Source organism: Aedes albopictus, chromosome 3, assembly GCF_035046485.1.
Source record: "Aedes albopictus strain Foshan chromosome 3, AalbF5, whole genome shotgun sequence".
Taxonomy (NCBI): Eukaryota; Metazoa; Arthropoda; class Insecta; order Diptera; family Culicidae; genus Aedes; species Aedes albopictus.
The window spans coordinates 216,575,514-216,596,812 of record NC_085138.1 but is presented as its reverse complement, the minus strand read 5'-3'; the positions used below and the strand labels follow the sequence as shown (position 1 = coordinate 216,596,812).

General features: G+C 42.8%; 1 protein-coding gene and 1 long non-coding RNA gene across 2 annotated transcripts; one reads left to right on the top strand and one right to left on the bottom strand.

Moving 5' to 3' along the window:
* The first annotated feature begins 5,410 nt into the window (after window positions 1–5,410).
* LOC115256030 (uncharacterized protein K02A2.6-like) lies at window positions 5,411–11,070 on the top strand. The gene is made up of 4 exons (XM_062858812.1): window positions 5,411–5,688; window positions 6,625–8,213; window positions 8,283–9,817; window positions 9,888–11,070. The coding sequence occupies exons 1-4, from the start codon at window positions 5,667–5,669 to the stop codon at window positions 10,717–10,719; spliced, it is 3,978 nt and encodes a 1,325-aa protein (XP_062714796.1). The 5' UTR covers window positions 5,411–5,666; the 3' UTR covers window positions 10,720–11,070.
* An 8,170-nt stretch (window positions 11,071–19,240) lies between these two features.
* On the bottom strand, window positions 19,241–20,803 carry LOC115256381 (uncharacterized). The gene is made up of 4 exons (XR_009998522.1): window positions 20,392–20,803; window positions 20,261–20,329; window positions 20,124–20,199; window positions 19,241–20,043 (listed from the first exon to the last, which is right to left on the bottom strand). It is a non-coding gene; the product is annotated as an uncharacterized LOC115256381 (long non-coding RNA).
* Window positions 20,804–21,299: the final 496 nt, after the last annotated feature.

The following is a 21,299-nucleotide window of genomic DNA, read 5'->3' as shown; positions in this document are numbered from 1 at the left end:
CTGCCTCCCAACACCCGGTCCATCAAGCGAGACAGAGTCGCAGGGCTGTTGACCAGACCAAAGGGCATGCGAGTGAACTGGAACAAACCTCGTCCCAATACTGAAAATGCCGTATATTTCCTGCTTTTAGGATGCAGGGGGACTTGTAGGAATGCTTTGGATAAGTCTATTGTGGAAATGAATTTGCAAGTCCCCAACCGACTCAGAATTCGGTCGGCGTGTGGGAGAGGGTAGGAGTCCCGTACAGTTCTGTCATTTAACTTTCGGGCATCTAGACACAGTCTTACGCTCCCATCGGGTTTGTCAACTGGTACTAGACGTAACGCCCAATCGCTATACACACTTAAAAATGATTCTTGAGCTCGGCAGAAAAAAATGCTGATTTCAATCGGCAACTCAAGATTTTGCTGATACTTCAGCAAATAACTCGCTTTTGCCGAGATTGTCCAAAACGTTTTACCGAAATATCAGCAAGTTGCTTGAAAACTACGAAAACTTACAGCATTTTTTGCTGAACCTTTCGGCAAACACAGATTTTACTGAAATCAGCAAACGAGATTACCGAATTTCAGCAAGACAACTGTCAGTTTTGCAGCCTTCCAGAAAAAAAAACAAAACAGTGTTACGTGGTGCTGAAGGTGCTACATGAATAATAAATGAAGTAGTGATCTTTCAAACTAAGTGAAAATTTTTAAGAATGTAAGAACTTTCTGTAAATAACTTATTGCTATTGAATTTCATATCCCCTCAATCTATTTTAGGACCTTTTTGCTGCTGCCCTTCGAGGAGCTGTTCGATTTTGGGAGTTGCAGCTGGGAGTTCAGTGTGTTTACTTATGGAAGAGAATGAAACCACCAGCAACCAATTGATTATTTTGAAGAACATTTCCTTGAAAAAAAAAATGTAAAATACATATACGAGGATAAAACTTCTCTACTGTGTTTCTTTGTGAGCTAAAAATATTCTTTCTACTGAAAAATAAACAAAAAAAAAATGCCGAGATTCAGCAAATTTATTCCCACTGAAAATTTTGTTTGCCGAGAATTCAGCAAATATATTTGCTGAGAATCTCGGCAAAATATTAACAGCTGTCAATTTTTGAGATTGCCGAGGTTCCCGGCAAATCTTTTTTTTGCCGAGATGATTGCCGAGCACTCAGCGGTGCCAATCTCGGCAATCAGTTTGCCGAGATTCGGCGAAAAAATCTTAGTGTGTACGAGCGTTCAATTAGTCCAGCCTTCAACATATTGTTCAGTTCTTCGTCAATTTGTTGTTGGCGCTTCGGAGAGACAGGAAAGGGGTTAATGCGGACCGGAGCTTGCTTTTTAGCTTCTTCGGTCAACTCAATTCGATGGGCTATCAAGTTGGTGCTATCTAAAATGCCTTCTACCGTGGGTTTAAAAAGACTTTTCACCTGTTCTAATTGCTCATGTTGGTCTTCCGTGAGATCTAGACTTTCGTCAATGTTCTCAACCTCTTCGACCGTTGTGTGGCAGACCTGTGGAACAATGCCGAAGGCATTCCAGAAGTCGGTGCCGAGAATAAGTCTTCGTTTGAGCGTTGGAATGACTAGAGTGGAAATGATCTTGGTTATTCCATTGAATGAAATGGGAAGATTTACATAGCCTAGGACCTCTAAGTGTTGTCCGCTGGCAGTAGTGACATCGGTATTGGCGTTTAAGATTTTAAGTTTACACGAATCTAGCAGTTTGGCTGAACCAACTCCCAATATAGAGCGGTTCGCTCCACTATCCAATAGTCCAACGAGGGGAATGTCCAAGACCTGTACTTTAACGAAAGGTCTGTTATCGTGAGCAAACTTGATGAAGTGCTCATCAATTTGAACCTGGGACAAATGAATGTATTCTTCACGGTGGATTTCTCGAAATCCTTTTTGAGAAAGTCTGTCAGGTATTTCAGAAAAATGTGAATAATTTTGGGGATTTTCAGGCATGTCATGACCAGCCTGCCCCTTCAGACGGTCTATTGGGCGTTTTTTGCACACCATGGACAATTTTTGGTGTCGGTGTTTAGAAAACCACAACGGTAACAAAATTTGTGTGGAGGTCGATCACATTGCTTGTGATGATGTCCAGCTAAACGACAGTTGAAACATGTCCCTTCTTTCAAGGGCCGATGTTTGTCAACCAAACGTTGTACTACGTCTGAGGCTTGGTCAGGGGTTTTAGTTTTATTTTGGGATTCACTGTGGGTCTTATGCCCTTCTCGGGGTTTCTTAGAAGGTTTTTCGTCTTCGGATACTTCTGATTTCGCGGATCGATAAAAATTGCGAGACTTTGCAAAACTTTTCTCGTTTTCCGTTTTCGTTTTTGGTTTCGTCCCGGTTCGTAACTCGTTTACGTTTGCCCGATTACGCGTAGATTCCTCAGAAATTGTACTATACTTGTACCAAAAAGTGGAATCTAACTTCCGACCGAACCGTTTGAGATCCACGAGATTGTCTATATTGGAGGCCACCGCATGGCCTTTATAATCCGATCTCATATTCCGAAATACGATCTCGAATTTTCTGGATTCCGACACGGGTTTGGTTAAGGAGTTGAAAATTTTTTGCATTTCAAACAAATAATCTTGAAATTTTTCTCGAGAGCCCTGTTTTCGCGAAATTGCCCGGAACTCGCTAACGTGATCATGGTCGGGACTTAAAAATTCCTTTTTCATTTCACGTACCAAGTCCTCCCAGGAATAGAATTCCTGGTTTTCAATTCCTGTCATAAACCATGTTTTTGCCTGACCCTGAAACAAGTAAATCGCCGATCTGAATAACTCTTTTTTGGAAATTCCCTCAGATTTCGCGAGAAACTCGGCTTCCCGAATGAAGCGCATTAAATTCTGGCCGCTATCTTTGCCGTCGTACCGGAGGTTCCACTCAGAAACATGACGAGTTTTCCGGAAGCTCGATCTGGCACTTTTCTTCTTCGTTTTTCGCGGCGGAGACTCGTCCCGTGACGAATCTGACTCTGATTTGCGATTGTCTTCAGAGCTTTCATCTGTTCCTTCCACGCCTGATTGGTAATGGTCTAAACGAAACCTTCTAAGAACTTTTTCCCCTTCTTCTTTCGAAAAGCGAGGCCCTACCGAAGTAATAGATTTCAAATTTCTTCGCGCTGCGGACCCAGAAGGTTCGCTAGACCCTCCATTATCTGACACGTGCACTGAATTATCTTCTTCAGATTTAGATTTGTGGCTAGAATGTCTAGAAGGTTGTGAAATGGACATACTTGACAGAGTACGTACAATTTCATTGAAAACCTCCTCTCTAATCGCGGGATTATTCGAAAAAGGTGAGAAAAAGTTGTTCATTAGTTCCCTTATAGAACCCTTGAGCTTGTCCAAATCCTCGAGGTCGTTGTCCAGGTCGGCTATTTCCTGGATTCTGGAACAGCGAATGAAATAATGGACTAATCGGGTTTTCAAAGTTTCTCTGATTCCGTCGAATTCTTCTTTATTTTCTAATATTTGTCTAATTCGGTGAATATTCCTATCCACTATTTTAATCTCCTCATCTATCGACCGCTGCGAGCGAGTCAAATCTATATCTGGGACTTGTCCCTTTTCTTCCTTTAACCGGTCTCGCAGTCGCCTTCTGAGTGCTGCTTGACTATCCTTGGGTTCAAATTGAACAGCGCGGATGGTTAACTCATGTTCAATTTCTGGTCGTTCTAGATGGTGAACCATCAGACCAGAATACTGTAACTGAAAATCGGGATCCATTTTGAAATTTAAATTTCTTGAACCTAAAATCACTTCACGCAAAGTATTCGATCTCCAAGTCGTCGACAGATCCACGATGTTTAATGACCTTAAACACTCTGATTAGAATCACCCTTCGTTGTCCAATAAGAATCTATTGAACTCCTCCAGGCTTACGGCACCTCTGCCTAGGCTTACGCCTATAAGAAACGGAAACTGATCACTTACTTTTTGAATGCATCTAGGTTGAAGAAGTATAAACTCTAAACTAATCGCGAAAATCGTTTGAAGGATGATTATGTATGAAACAGGATGTTTTTCCTCCCGTGGTAGGGTGGGTTGGAAAATTCGATGCGATTTTTTTCTAACTTTTTATGTGGGCGCCAATTGAAACTCGCTAGCTCAATGAATGGTGAATTCACCTCAGGGTCGTATTTCCCCAACTTACCTACCAGTCCTTTTACCGACCCGGTTCTCACCAGAATTCATTCACCAGTGGGAACGCAATGGAAAAAGGAACACTCAACTACAGGAGGACCCAATGAACTTATCCACGATGACGTCACATGCCAACTGACAGCATGCTGTGAAACGGTAACTGCGGGCCGTGTTTACTAAAATCACTGCTCACATCTTGCATCCGGCGAGATCCGGTGAACATCCAGTGAACTTTCGGTCGCTGGATGTTCATGAATATGTCATTTTTTGTAAACAGTGCCCGCAGTTACAGATGAAAAGAAGAAGCAATCCAGAGGAAAAAGAAGACCGTGGAAAAGTCCATTAAACCGGAAATCAGATGCGCAAAGCTTATACACTCTTAAATTCTCAAAAGCCTAAAAAGAAATAATTTTGCTGTACACCACCAGAGGACGAGGCATGATGGCTTCTTTGCAAGCCCGAACAAAGCGGAAGAAAGCAAATAAAGAAAGTGGAACTTATTTATCCAGGGATGCGCAGTTGTAAAGAATCGCTACCACCTGATATACAAGTTTACATATTTAGTTTATTCGCCCCCTTAGGGCCTCTACTCTCTACTCTCAACGTCACACTTAATGATAGGGTACTTGCGTGAGGGCTTCGTCTTGCCCTGGATCCGGATCCTGGTGGGTATCGATGGTGGTCTTCGAAGGCGGGGTGGCATGCGGTGGTGATTGGCTGGGTGGTCGTCTCAAGCGGGCCTGTGGCCGCCGGAGGGGATGGCTTGGTATACTGCGGAAGTCTAAAGCGGGCCTGTGGCCGCCGGAGGGGGTGGCTTGATCGGTGGTTTGATGATGACTTCAGGCGGGCTCAAGCGGGCGGGTTGCCGCCGGAGGGTGGGGTGGCTTGCTTCGATGTGGGCTTCTCAAGCGGGCCTGTGGCCGCCGGAGGGGATGGCTTGGTATGCTGCGGACGTCTCAAGCGGGCTTAACGCCGCCGGAGGGGATGGCTTGCTTCGATGTGGGCTTCTCAAGCGGGCTAAACGCCGCCGGAGGGGATGGCTTGTTTCGGAGGGGCAGCGGAACTCTCCAATGAGATTCCGGGCCGCCGGATCGGATGGTTGATTCTGATGGGCGATATCTTTGTACGGGATATTGTTCGAGGTGCAAAATGGCGGATATCCGAAGGACAATGACACAATAGCAGTCCCAACTCCGATTGTCGCCGGGACAATAACGTCCGACAGGCTATTGTCGGTTTGACAATGGCGGCTGTAACGGGGTATGGTTTCATCGAGTCGCTAACGGTCAAGTTGAACTACACGGTTTCAGTGACGGGTATCAGGAATGACAGTTGAAAGATGAATGTATTGGTATTCGTACGGGAATCGTGTGTGCGTGGGTTTACTGGAGTACGGCAAAGGTGCTGCCGAACACGAGCGTCATTCGTCGTACAGCAGCAGAGCAGAACAGTCGGCTGACCTTCAGGGTGAAGCGTGTGACGGCTAAACAAGTACTAATTATTCGGCTGGTACAATGGCGGCGACGGTAAAAATAGGTAAGTTTCGATATCAGAGTTGCAAAATTGGTGAAAACGGGAGGAATACTATGGATAAAATGTGAAATTACCAACAATGTCCGAATTGGATTTTTTTTTTGCCCTGAATGGTTACTGCTTGGCTAGAGCGAAAAAACAAGATGGCGGACAAATGAAATGGAACGAAAAGTGAAAACTAATACGAGAAATTGGCAGCAGTGAGATAATCAGCATTTTGAACATTTATTTGGATTCCATAGAAGAAAAAAAAATAGATCACTTCGTGTGAACAACGGAAAGGAAAAAAATAAGTGGAAATTCAACATTTGTGTTCGGGTGCAAGGTTATCTCCGTGACTAGAAGTACAAAGGAACGCTGCGTGCGAAGAAAAGTTTACCTCGTTCGAAAGGCCATTTTGTGTAAAGCTTCGTGCTGGTGGACGTTTAATGCGAAGTAACGCTACGTGCGAAGGAACGCTACGTGCGAAGGAATGCTACGTGCGGAGGAACGTTACGTGCGAAGGAACGCTACGTGCGAAGGAACGCTACGTGCGAAGGAACGCTACGTGCGAAGGAACGCTTAGGGAGCCTAGTGCGAATGCCTTGGGGGAAATCGGAAGCAGATGCTACGTGCCTGTGGACATTATGTCGAACTGACTGATCGATATTGTATTTGTTGATTGATGGATACAAATGTTGGAACGATGATTATCGGTTGAAAGAACATGTTATTGTGGATCGAAGTGAAAACTCAATTTTTGGATTACAGTGGACGTAGCAAGGTTACGTTTTATAAAACATAAATAAAGGAAAATTATAGCTAGAAGACGAAGGTTGATTGCAATTGATGGGAATATACAATGCTTACAGAAAAAAAAGTCAAGTCATTAGGAAATAATCGTGATTTTTCAAGTGGAAATGAACTAAGGGATGCATATTTCTTTGTTTTTGGTTATAGATGCGTCAGCGATGCCACCTTTCAAGATAGGTGCAGACCCCAGAAACGACTGGATTAAGTGGAAGAGAGCTCTGGAACGGTTTTTAAATGCAAACAAAGTGGAACAGGACGAAGAGAAGTTCAACCTTTTGCTAGTTCTAGGAGGCATTGATCTTCAGACATATTACGACAAGGTTGCAAAGTGGGAGGTCCAGAAAACAATCGATGAAAATGAAGAAATTTTGGAGGAAGTGATTGTTTTGAAATACGAATCAGCGATTCTCTCCCTCGATGAATACTTTGCTCCACAGTTGAAGAAAAGATTCGAACGACATATTCTGAGATCAATGCGGCAAAACAATCAAGAACCCTTTGAAGAGTTTGTGTATCGATTGCGAGAACAAGCTAACCGTTGCATTTTCTCCGACGTGGACGATATGATAGTCGATCAAGTCATCGAGGGTTGTAGCTCGACTGAACTCCGGAAAAGGCTTTTGACGACCGAAATGTCATTGGCTGAAGTAATATCACTGGGAAAGACTTTGGAAGAAGTACAAAAACAAACGAGAGAGTATGAGAGACCCTCCACGTCTTACGGGGAAAGTGACCTAACCCAGAAAGTCGTTGGCAGAGTATCATTCAGTACAAGGTCGGCTGATAATAACAGGAAGTGCTACAATTGCAACAGACCGGGTCATTTGGCAAGAGATATCGAGAAGTGCCCAGCAAAGAATGTGGAATGTTACGGTTGCCACACAAAAGGCCATTTTAAAGTATGTTGCCGGAAACGAAAACACGACGAACATGCCAACAGACGACAGGTAGGAGCCAAACGAATTCACGCGATCGTTGAGAACAGTAACGAAACGGACAAGGGAGTGTTTTTCGTGAAGTCGGAGGAGATGACTGAAGTACTCGAGATGGATGTCGGTGGAGTTCCCATAAAGATGATCATCGATTCGGGTTCTCCAGCCAACATCATCGATGCAAAGACCTACAAACGTCTGAAGGATCAGGGAGCGCGAATTATGAACGAACGGGAGCCTCAAGCCGGCGAAAAGACATTCAAAGCTTTTGCGTCCGATCGTGATATCGTCTTCAACGCAGTATTCGAAACGGAGATCAAAATTCCGGGTGACGAGACAGGTATTTGGGCTCATGTTATGGTTGCTCCACATGGCCAAGTCAGCTTGTTGAGCAAAGGAACTGCTTTCGCTTTGGGAATTTTGAAAATCGGCTATCATGTTAACAGTATTTCTGCTACGGATCGTTCAAATGTGGAGGTTCAGGGTCATGAAGAATTCCCGAAGATACCGGAAGTCAAGCTACCCATCCAAGTTGATCATTCGGTACCACCAGTTGTGCAAGCAGTTCGACGTTTTCCCATCTCAATGGAGGCGGATGTGGAGAAAACAATTCAAGATTTGCTGGACAAAAATATCATCGAACGAGCGGAAGGACCGATAACTTGGGTTTCGCCACTGGTTCCCGTTAGAAAATCGGATGGTAGAATCAGACTGTGCGTAGACATGCGGGCTGCCAACAAAGCGGTGAAACGTGAAAACTACCCGATGCCTAATATTGACGATGCAATGTCTGGAATTAAAAAGGTATGCTAATAAATAAGAATGTTTTAGTTCGTAGAAAACATACGTTATGGTTTTTTTTATTTCAATTAGGTTGCTAAATTGTCCAAGATCGATCTCGAGGCCGCTTACTATCATTTTGAGCTTGATGGCGACAGTAGACATATCACTACATTTGTGGCCAGGAGCGGAGTATACAGATTCTGCAGATTGATGTTTGGAATCAAATCCGCTCCAGAACTTTTCCAACGAGAAATGGAAAACTTGTTCAGGGGCATCAAAGGACTGATAGTTTATATGGATGATTTTCTAATTTATGGGGAGACAGTCGAAGAACACGACGAAACTCTGCGTGAAGTCCTTCGGAGAATTGAGAAATTTAACATGAAGATTAACAAAGAGAAATCGGTCTTTGGAGTACCTAGCGTAGAGTTTCTAGGTCATATTGTGTCCGTTGAAGGTATTCGTCCGACAGACGGAAAAGTTAAAGCTATTTTGGATTTACAACCACCGTCCTCCGTTTCCGAATTGAGATCTTTGTTAGGTCTCGTAAATTTCGTTGGAAAGTTTATCCCCAATTTGTCGGCCCACACTTTTAATATGAGATCCCTTTTGAATAAGGGCAGCCTGTTCATTTGGAACGATAAACACACTCAAGAATTGGAAGCGGTGAAGGGCATGATTGCAAACGCAGGTTACCTCGGTTTCTTTGACCCTAATGACGAAACGGTGTTAGTGACAGACGCCAGCCCATACGGTTTGGGGGCAATACTGATTCAGACTAAAGACGGTGTATCGCGAACAATTTCCTGCATATCGAAGAGTTTGGCTGAGTTTGAGCAAAAGTATTGTCAAACAGAAAAAGAATGCTATGCCATCATATGGGCCATGGAAAAACTTTACGTATACCTATACGGCAAGCATTTCACGCTCGTCACAGATTGTAAACCTCTGGAATATCTATTCAACCGGGTAAAGTCGAAACCATCCGCGCGTATAGAAAGGTGGATCCTTCGGTTGCAGAGCTTCGATTTTACTGTAAAATATGAGCCAGGGGAAGACAATTTGGCTGACTCACTCTCTCGTCTGTCCCAAGGCGTGAAAGATTACGGTACTCGCTCGGATGTCATTAGTTGGTTAGCAGATGAGATTAAACCGTCGGTTTTATCAATTGAGGAACTGGAAAAAGCAACCCTGGCCGATAATGATCTACAGAAAGTCAAAGAAGCGATATACTCGGGGATTTGGGATGAAGTACCGAATGAGTTCAAAACAGCAACAGTCAAGGATGATTTAACACTGTACGGGGAATTGATATTAAGAGGAGACAGGATTGTCATTCCCACTGCGTTGAGAGAAAAGATAGTCAACCTGGCACACCTAGGACATCAAGGAGGAATATCGATGAAGGCGTTGATTAGATCCAAGGTTTGGTTCCCGTTCATGGACAAGCTGGTCGATACAATTATTCGCAACTGTAAGCCATGTAAGATGACTGCGCTACCGGATAAGCCTAATCCCATGTCTCGTCGGATGCCGACTATGCCGTGGCAAGATCTGGCAATCGATTTTAAAGAAGGTCTCCCGGGGGAGATGTCACTATTGGTTGTTGTTTGCTACACGTGCAGGTATGTTTATGAGATTAATTAGCCAGAGGCAACAATTCTTATTTTTTATATCCTACTGTATTTTATGTAGGTTTGTACAAGTGGAACCAATGAAACCGGCTACAACACAAAAGGTTATCGGAACTCTACTGAGGATGTTTAGTGCTTTTGGCATTCCTCGGTCAATTACATCAGATAACGGGCCACAGTTTAGAGCGATTGAGTTTCGGAACTTTTGTTTGAGCTACGGCATACATCTCAATCTTTCTACCCCATATTGGCCGGAACAAAATGGGGCAGTAGAAAGACAGATGCGAAATATTGGGAAACGAATCAAAATCAGCATTATTCAGGGAACAGACTGGAAGGCTGATCTCTATGAGTATTTGACGCTGTACCATTCAACACCTCAAGAGGCTACAGGAGTGTCTCCAGGCCAAATGATGTTTGGCCGTGAGATACGGAACCGAATTCCATCCATTCACCAACCACCAAATTTGAACTGGGAATCTTCCAGAGATAGAGACATGCAACAGAAGGAGCAGCGTAAACTACAAGCAGATGTGTCCCGACAAGCCAAGGCGCATAATTTGGGGAGAGGAGATGTAGTGTTGATGAAGAACTTCAAGTCTGGATCGTATGAACCAAACTTCGGGAGTGAGGAGTTTGAGATAATTGACATCAAAGGAAGCGAAATCACTGTACGCTCAAATCGAACTGGTAAAGAGTATCGACGCAACAGCTCTCACCTGAAGAAATTGCTGACAGCAGAATCAGCACTTTCCGATGAGAACAGCTCTTCTGATACACATCTTAGTACTACGGATCGCTCGTTGACCTCCACTGAAGATCAAGGGAAAGATAACAGTTCCCCAAAACGAATTATCAGACGACCGGTTAGGTTTAACGATTTTGTAATTTAGTCAATGTAACAGTTTGAGAGGATATCAATAAAATGTTTGTAATACTTGTAATATTGATCTTAAGATGTATTATGAATCCAAAATATGGGAGGAGTGTAACGGGGTATGGTTTCATCGAGTCGCTAACGGTCAAGTTGAACTACACGGTTTCAGTGACGGGTATCAGGAATGACAGTTGAAAGATGAATGTATTGGTATTCGTACGGGAATCGTGTGTGCGTGGGTTTACTGGAGTACGGCAAAGGTGCTGCCGAACACGAGCGTCATTCGTCGTACAGCAGCAGAGCAGAACAGTCGGCTGACCTTCAGGGTGAAGCGTGTGACGGCTAAACAAGTACTAATTATTCGGCTGGTACAGCGGCTTGCCTATTGTCTGGGTGATCTTGGAACTGGGAACCACTGGCGCCGAGGAGTTCCGTAGCAGGCAGATCCTTCACTTTTCTGTCCAACGATGGCTTGTTGACGGTGTGCGCAGGGTTCTGGATCGCCTTTTGGCAGACAAAAACTCCCGGAGAAGCGCTGGGAACCTGTTCCGAAGAACAAAAGAAAAAGGCCCACTGATGGACCTGCCATGTGGCATTAGTACCCTATCGTGTGACGTTTTTAACTATTTCTCCCCTATTCTCAACTCGTTTATACAATTACCTTTTTCAAAAAACGTTACTTTCACCGAAATACTTGTTTACCGTGTACTTTTAGCACTAGTTAGCTTTCTATATAGGAATATTGGTTTTAATACATTTTTAGGTTATACAATATTTTTCTTCACCCACCGTACTACTAGTTTTAAGGAACTTTTTGTACACTTTCTTCACCGTACTATTAGGTTTAAGGACGGCCTAACTGCTGAAAACTTTAACAAAAACACACAATTAGATTAATAAGATCACTACACTTTCTTTAGGTTCAACCTTTCTTGAAATTTAATATCACGACGCGCACTTCTAATTCTTCTGGTGGTTGCGACAGAAAAGAATTTCCTTTGCAAGTGGCCGAGTTAATAAGGGATAGTGTATAATCGGAGCTCAAACTTCGTAAAAGTCCGAAGTTTGACACCTAAACTTCTCCTACCTTTCGCATTTAATTTCTTGAGCGGATTAATTAGCGCCACCTATTTGTTATTTTTTTATGGTAGTTTGTGTTTGTTTTCCTTCGCGTGTCACTCGCCGAAAATAAATATCCGTGAGTGGAACGGGCTGGAATTGGGCCTCGTGAGTGCCATCTGTCGTCCACTCAATTCGAGAAAGTGATAGTTGGTACTCACTCGTGGTGAGATCGTTGCCGGGTGTATACGACAAAAGGGAATTCTTTGCTTTGTGGTGAAGCCATCAAATTCGTCATTGAAACCGACGGTTACAACTGATACGTGGGTTTAAATATACCGTACATTGTATGGTACATGAATGGTTTCAAACAATAAAATGTACCGTAAATAAATTGTTTTTAATTGTAATTTCACTACTGGTTATACATTTAATCAAATGGTTTTGGAATGGTTCTCTTTTGTTATGTTGAATTGTTTTACATTTCTTACATTTCTTTACATCTAAGGCTTATTAGATTTATTAGAATGCGCTTTGGGAATTCCCAGAGCGTTTTGGATAACCCTTCATATATAGGATCGCCCACGTCTAAGTCTGAGTAGTCTCTGAATGCATTAACAGTTGAAGCTTAGGCTCCCATTCCCCACCAGCCAGATAACCTGGTTTCGCAAACTAAGCATTATTTGTGGCAACACTTTGAGCGGCATGATGGAACTATGCCGAGCGCGCTAAGTGTTATTAGACCACTAATGTAGTTGCATGAAGTGGGTGACGAGGTACATAAGTATCATTACAGCGTGCTTAACCGTTATTGCAATATTGAGGCACCAGTTTGACTAAAGTTTGAAATACATAACAACTCATGAGATAACTGTCAAGTTCGATTCAAATATAAGATAGGTTAAACCCGTAGACGAACCTATATTAAAAGTCATTTCAGTGTTCAGTCCAGTCCATATGTTAAAGATGGCTCTACGTCAAAGATAAAGTTTGTCAACCGCATTTGATTCGATTGTGGTCGAAGGCAAGTTCACATGAGAGAAGAGGAGAAAACTCCCCTAAATGCAAATACAGAAAGAATAGTGTTGAAGTGTTGAACTCATCTACTGATTTACGGTAATCTGACCTGCATCTTTCCGGGTTGGCCTACATTGCATTCGTATTTCTCTCATCGCACTCTACACACCTAGCCCGCCCTCGAGCCCGCCATATCTCTTGGACCCCTGCTTGGACCTGCAGCTTACCACTGATTTAAACATGTTATTGGCATTAACCCTTTGGAGCCGGCGGGGTCATATATGACCCCGGCGATGAAACCGAGCATAACAAATGTGTTCGACACCAGCGACGTTGCGTCAACAGCGGCGAAAAAAATCGATTCCAAAAGGTTAAATTGATGTTTCAACTTATTCACTTTTTTTTCTTTCCTTTCCTTTGCATCAAAAAAGTCACAAACATCAACAAAACAAAGCACGGATAAAATCTTAAACTGAATAAATCTGGTGTTCGATTTGAATAGGTCGAATCTGCATAGGAATCACAGCAAACATACGATCTATTCAAATCGAACACCAGAAATAATTAAAAATTCACGGAAAAATAATGTTTCGGAAAAGTGAATGGTTCAAACGTAAGAAAAACAGTATAATATATTGTTACATAAAAATCCAATGTAAATGTATAGTATAGCGAACCATTTCATTACAATACACTTTATTGTAGCTGGTACACTGTATGGTGCAGGAATGGTTTTCACCATACACCCTATGGTTAGTTTTTATCCGGGAAGTTAGATACGTCGATTTGAAAAATTATGCTTGAATGGCTCATTTTACGAAACGACAACAGTGTTGATATTGATATACACGGAACTACAAATCAACCCAAATTTAAGTTCTTTTGACGCAATCCCGCACCTCCGTGGAATTACTCAAATTTGCGTCAAACAGCGATAGTGGTCACTAGGTAAATCTCATTTGATCGCTGCAAAAATTTTCACCCAGTGGTAAGTTATTTTCACCCAGCGGAGGCCTTATTTGACGCAAATTTGGGTTTAGTCAAGATAACCCAAATTTGGCTTCTTCCACGGAGCCGCACGGATATGCCGGTGCTTCTCTCTTCGTTTTTGACAACATTCACTCAGAAAAAAATCAAAACTAAATAGTATAAATCTCACTCTAAATTAATTTCACCTGGTTGACCCCAGGCTAAGTAAATATTCTCAATTTAGTTGAAAATCGGAGTTTTCGACTAGCGAAGTTGGATTTTTCTCAAAATCCGTGCGTCGGACCTAACTTCGGAAGTGGTGCGCTGTATATTGTCCGTGTAGTTGGAACCCGGAATTTTCGACTAGCGAAGTTGGATTTTTCTCGAAATCCGTGCGTCGGACCTAACTTCGGAAGTGGTGCGCTGTATAGCGGACCAGGTTTACTATACAGCGCACCTCTTCCGAAGTTAGGTCCGACGCATGGATTTGGAGGAAAATCCAACTTCGCTAGTGAAAAACTCCGATTTTCAACTAAATTGAGAATAGCAAACCTGGTCCGCTATACAGCGCACCACATCCGAAGTTAGGTCCGACGCACGGATTTGGAGAAAAATCCAACTTCGCTAGTCGAAAATTCCGGGTTTCAACTGCACGTACAATATATATGCAATTTACACTGGCTCAGTATAACTTAAGTATAAACATATCCTAGTATAAGATAGCCATATTTAAGCTAGTTTAACCAGGATTTATTTAAAATTGTTTAGAAAAGATTTGTTTTCATTCATGGAAGAATAAAAAAAAGTTTGATGTATTTTTTTTACTAATCTAAAATTAAATTATTTAATACATTATAAACTAAATTGATATTTAAACTCCAATCCCGATTCGATTTCCGAAGTGCAGATAGGTAGATCGAACAAATCTCCAGCAGTGCCCCGGTTGCGATGCACAACAACCAACTTGAATATGTACGTCCGCATGTTCTCAGCTCGGTGCGCTTGGCCATCATCAATTCCATTTGATCCGGATCTCGTTGTACTGCTATGCGGCAACCTTCCGGATGATCGTCGCGTACTCCATGGTCTGTTGCTTTTCCGAAGTAATCTTCCTTGTATCCACTGGCGTCTGCGAAGAAGTTCATCAACGTTATCTGCTCTGGGATGGCCACTGGGGCAATCCTTGGAGCAATCCTCTTCCGGATGCCGCAGGTTATGCTCTTCGGAGCTCGCTTCGGAAGGGCACTCCCAAGCATTACCCAATTTTATGATTTCAGGCCCAAGGTGGCCGAATAAAACACTTCACACCCGGACATTACATAATAAAAACATGCACATTTATTAACACAAGACTACTATTTACATTATGTACACAATATTACAAACGAATTAAAAGTAATCTCGCGGAGATCGCGCGGGCAGCATCTTGCTGCTGTTGCAGATGATGGCGTTTTGCTGTTCTGCTGTATGTTCGTCATCGTCGTCGTCGTCGGCGGCGGCGGCCGTCGTCGTCTATCCATCGTTGTGATAGACACGAGCCGAGCCGATCATGGGGTACACGAATGCTCGTTCACAACATCTCCCCCTTTTATTGTCGCGCTTATCTTATGTCGAATTCGTTTATTTGCACCGCTTTGCCACCGGGTGTAGCAAACTTGCACCGAAACCGTTCGTTTATTCGCATGTACTGTTCTGTTTTGACACCCGATTGGCACCGGTGCAAGAAAATGCTACACCCAGTTTGAGCGCGGTGTAGCAGGTACTAATGTCGAATTCGTTTATTTGCACCGCCTGCACCGCTTTGCCACCGGGTGTAGCAAACTTGCACCGAAACCGTTCGTTTATTCGCAGGTACTGTTCTGTTTTGACACCGTAATGGCACCGGTGCAAGAAAAAGCTACACCCAGTTTGAGCGCGGTGTAGCAGGTACAAAGCTAGTTTTACCAATACATGCATTGTTACCTACTAGCTCACCGTGGCTAGGGAAGGGACATTATTATAGGGTCGTTTACCGTATTTTCTCAACACCCACACAATCACGGTGGTACTCACCTGCAGCAGGAGCTACACACGCACGTGTGTTGCGCGACACGTGCCCTGCAGTGCTACAAGGTGAAAAGCTGACAACCAGTGTCGTATCTAGGGGGACTCAAAAGCTGCACGAACTAATAAATCAGTTTCAACCACAATGGGCGAGGTTTGACGACTCCTTTGCGAGTCCGCAACGAAAAGCAAAAAGAAAGCGGCGGAAAAGTCTAATCAGGGCTTAGATCTTCGAGTAATATTGTCTATCCGGTTGGCAGTGTTGCGAAATGAGCGAGTACTCACACAACTAGTCAAACTCACGAGTGAGTATGAGCAGTACACCTTAAACTCACCGTGAGTATTACTCACATTTGAGTAAGCGCTGTACAACTCACACTCACTCGTGAGTATTGACGTGTAGATACTCACTCACGAGTATGCTTTACTCATATTCATACGGAAATCTAGAATTTATCTAAAGGCTTGGAATCCTATCAAGCATTAAAATGGTATGTTTTATTGGGGCGAATGTATTGAATCAGTAGACAAGGTTGCTTGTCAATAATTCTATTGTTTTTTTTTTATTCTAGTGAATTGTATCTTACTGGTAGTTCTAAGCGCTCCGTTAAGGGCGGTCCTGATGAGGTTCCCTTTGAGCCCAACAGCTCAACGTGAGGGCTTTTGTTTGAACTCAAACCTCTTGTAGACAGAGATCAATCCCCTGAAATGGCTGTCATCCACATATAACTGGCGTGTCATTCACATATAATTGAGCTCAGCGTTGTTTTAAATGGACGAAATGTATTTGCATGCTTGTGCGTCTTGTAAATTTAATAAAAAACACTAATCGCATTGAACAAATGTGTAAACGATCGTTTCTCAAATGCACGATAATTCGTACGACAAAGTTCGCTTCCGCACGTAGCAGATTGAAAGGCAGGCTGAAGTTTCGTAAACGAGCCCGTTCGAGCCGGCTTCAAGAATTAACGCTTTCTTCAGGAGGTTGGCAGAGATAGCTATTAAGAAAAAGTAATTTTAAGGAATCGTGTGGTCTCGATTGGTAGCCGATTTGACCTTGGATTTGACAGTTCGATAGCAGCAGACCTGCTGCAAAGGCGCATATAGTGCTGAATCAATGCCATTTTAGCTGCTTATTGGTTACCTGGGTGTGATTACTGGCCATGTTACTGGTAGTAATTTGCTCGGCAGTTTATTTTTCTTTTTAGGTCCGAGGCTCATATAATTAGGGTGGTCCAACTTTACATAAAAAAACTAAGACTGGAAAAAGCTCATGGGATTCCTTCAGAATTTGTTCCTTTTTTTCATTCTTCAATCACTTTACCTGATTTACAGCTCTTTTGTCCACCAGGGCGTGAGCGATTCCAATTGGAAGCTGTACTTACACTTTGTACAGCTCCTAAATGTATTCAATTATAATTCTACTAGATCGAACTGGATTCCGTTGCACTGTTTTCACTTTCTACACTATCATGGTAGAATGATGAGCACGAGGATGTTGATGTGTAGCTCATGTTCCTTTTCCTGTCCAATTGGGGGTCCATTATGAGTTGCCGTTAGCTGATATCCAGGTGTCCGGGTCCGTTGGAGCATATGCTCTGAAGAGGGTCAGGTGCCAGCTGCTCTCGGGGGGAAGAGCAACTGACGAAAAATTGCAAGTGCCGGGCTGGGATCGAACCCATGACCATCCACTTATGAAGTGAACGTGTAGCCACTACGCTACGGGCCCTGGCAATTTGTTCCTTTTGTCCAGTGATGGGAATACTCACTAGGGAAAAATTATACTCACTTGCTTCTATCTCAGTCCAGAAGCATGCTATCAAAAAATGATGTTTGAAGGACTTTTAGATTGTAGTTTAATCTAAAAGTTTGCCGAATAAAGTTATGGTCGCAGATGCATACCAAAACCGTCAGAGAGCTGTGAGCACAAGGTGAGTATGAATTTCACGAATTTTACTCACCTCGTACTCACAGCTCTCTCACAACTTTGGTATGCGTCTGTGATCTTTATTTAGTTCGGCAAACTTTTAGATTAAACTACAATCTGAAAGCCCTTCAAACATAATTTTTTGATAGCATGCTTCTGGACTGAGATAGAAGTAAGTGAGTATCACTGTTGCAAGTGAGTATTCTCAACACTGCTTTTGTCACCCATAAGTTCCAATAAAGTTTTGTTTCAATTCTATCAAGTCTAAGCACTTTTTTATTAAACATCCAGCAATTTGTGCTGATAGGGCACAAAGTTGTACCGAATTCTAGCAAAAAATTGCTTAAAAATCAACTATTCGTTTTGCTGGATTTTGCTTTGCTGGATGCGTTTAGTGTGTAAGTTTCATGTTCGAAAGTTGAGTACTCAAGTAAATTTACTATTTTTTGTAAATTTTAAATTACAAATTGATCAAGTGTTTAGTATGAGGAAAAACGTTACTTTTCCTTACGGAATAATAGAACGGACTATTTTTCCGCGCAGAAAAAACTACAGCTCTTTTAGATTTACAAGGGAGGCGTTACCAGTGTAAAACTTTTTCTCCTTACTTGCCTACTCAAGTAATTTTGAAGCGAAACCACTATTTGTCCATTATATGCCCTATATTATTGCACAGTAATAGAAACTAGCCACATGGAAAAAAAAAAACGATCAAATGTATGCAGAAAAGAAAAGTTTTAAATGTTTGGACCTAGGAGATGCTGCAATTGACCCTACCATTTTAAATTTGAAGTTAGGTAAATATATGCCAAACATCTTTATTGAATACCGTAAAGTAACCCGACGTATGCGAAAAAAGTTATACCATTGACAAAGTGTGGTGAAATATAGAGATTTCCTAATTGATGATATTACTTTGCATGCGTAGGTAAACAATAAGAGTTTTTAGCCTATGGTGCCAAAGCTCTCGAGCAGATCCACCTTTCCTCGAAAACTGTGCCTTGTATATAAATAATCACCATTGCAGTACAGAACAAACGAAAACATCATTTCAAACCAACAAAAATAACTTACTCACTAAACTCACCGTGAGTAAAATGAGTAACTCACGCGTGAGTAATGACGTCATACTCTCGCGTGAGTATTACTCACTTGTGAGTAATACTCACGCGAGAGTATGACGTCATTACTCACGCGTGAGTATACTCATACGCGAGTAACTCACAGCGTGAGCATTACTCGCAAATGAGTAAGGTGAGTGAGTATTTTTTACTCGTGAGCATGAGTTTCGCAACACTGCCGGTTGGAATCAGGACAGACATTCAATCAAAAATTGCCATTTCCTTGGACCACAAGTGTCGCATCTGTTTCGCATCTAGTGCGCTGTGTTGCTGACAACAACGGGAAGGATGCGCACTACTTTTAACATGATTCAAAAACGTCGCGAGTTGGGTCGCGTCGCGACTTGATTGTGCGAAGTCCGGTTTGGTGGCGGCCCGACAATATGCTCTGACACCTCAAATTTTCATCTTAACATTCTAGTTTATTATGGCCAAAATTGGCTTAATGAATTGGCTTAATGTGACGTCACAACACTTGTGGGGTAGGGTACTTGCGGTTTGCTGCATTTGAACGGTGGTGGTTGACGGCACGGTGGTGAGCTGAACATCGGGGGCCGGCGGTGGTACCGGGTGGTGCTTCGGGGAACCGGTGGTAGTACCGGGCGGTGCTTCAGGGTCTAGCGGGCTGGCCGGACGTCACCGGTGTAGCGATGGAGCGAACGATGCGGTTCCGCAGGGTATTTGACGGCTGTCCCGCCGGGAACCGGGCTGCGCGATGCCCCCAGCGCTTGGAGAGGATGCTGGGCACTCTTCAGTACCGGAGGGTCTCCGGGAATGTCGTAACGTTTAGGCGTCGCTCCCTATCGCACCAGTGAGTCTCTGACCGGCGTTTGACTCGAAGAAGGATGTCCGATGATCGAGATGGCGTGATGGCAAGGAGCAATGGCGGATCCACGCATTCACAGGCGCAGATAGTGGCCAGCGAACAATGGCCAACGATGGCGGCCGTGCACAATGACCGACGCCGAAGGTGATGAATACGGCGTTCCCAAAATGGCCGGTTTTGTGGGCCGGCGGGCGGTCGGTGCTCGTGACAACTGGGCCTTTCGTCGATCTGTCCGTCCGTAGCAATCGTGGGAGATTCACAACTTCGTTTATCCGTGCGCGGGAGGTAGGAGCGGCCAATGCTGATCTGTGGATGAAATGATCACCGCTTGCTCCGCCAAGCGATGTGGAAGAAGAGAAAAAGGCCCACGTATCGGACCTACCCCATTCATTAAAACAATTGTGACGTCACAGATTTATTCTGGATGGTACAATAGCATGGTTCTGCTCTACAATTACCTTTTCCTCCGTAGTTTAACACACTAACTTTCAGGTGTTTTTTTACACACGTGGATTTGGCTATACAAAAGAACAACTAACAATGGGAGAACAAATGTTGAATAATCTACAAACAATAGCACCTTTGTATCACTAACCCTAATAACCACCTGTATCACACCTATTTCTACTCTATCACTTTTGTGATCCGACTTTAGCCTAGCCACCTAATGAAGAAAGTAAAGCATTGAATTAAACCTTTTCACCACCTTATTCTTAAACAACTCACAATTTGTACTAGCTCTAAACTCCCGGCGCGCACTACTACTCCCAGTGCGGTTTGCGGACAGACTAATTAGTTCGAGCCGAAAGCTGAGAAATGTAATTGTGAAAATGATACGAACGAACACGAAATATTACGAAACCCGAGTGTTCTACCAGGTTGGCAACCCTTCTGATATGCGACATCTGTGGGCCAATGATAGACGTAAGGCAAGCTTTAATGTTTTGCTTGCGCTCAAACCACTGGAAGTGAGTTCCTTGGGTGATACATGTTGGTGTTGAGATATGGTCGGCACTCACGCTCAATACAAAACAAGAGTGTTACTCTTGCCTGTCTTGCAACATATGGTGAACGGTGGGTTTAAAGGAGGAGAAATTTACCTTGCGGTGGAGCCGACAAGTAACAAATGGAACCACCGGTTACAGCATATCGCTGAACTTGTATCGTGGTTTTGTTTTGGTAGGAATAATGATTTTTTCTTCGGCATAGGTAAACAGTTTTCTCTGATATTCGTTTATTTTGATATGTTTTAATTTTCAATAAGCGAATCTGTGCGTTTAAAAATTATTTAAACTTGATCGATGATTTTCTGAGGAATCTTCAAAATTTATCGGACACATGAAATTTCAAAGAGTTGATTCAACGTATATTCTTCCCTTCACTATTTTTTTGATAATCGCAAATGTGTGGATAACTTTTAATAATATTGATCATTAGAATTTTCTATCGAATGGTGATCTATTAATTATGAAAAAAATTGACGTAATAAATTTTTGATAAGCCCAAAATAGAATAAAAATAAATTAATTCAAATAGGACTGAAATATTACTGAAGTAACATTTTGTAGGTACAAACAGTTTCAAATACCGTAAATTCTATTTTGTTTTCTCACAACAAATATTGAATTTTTGAA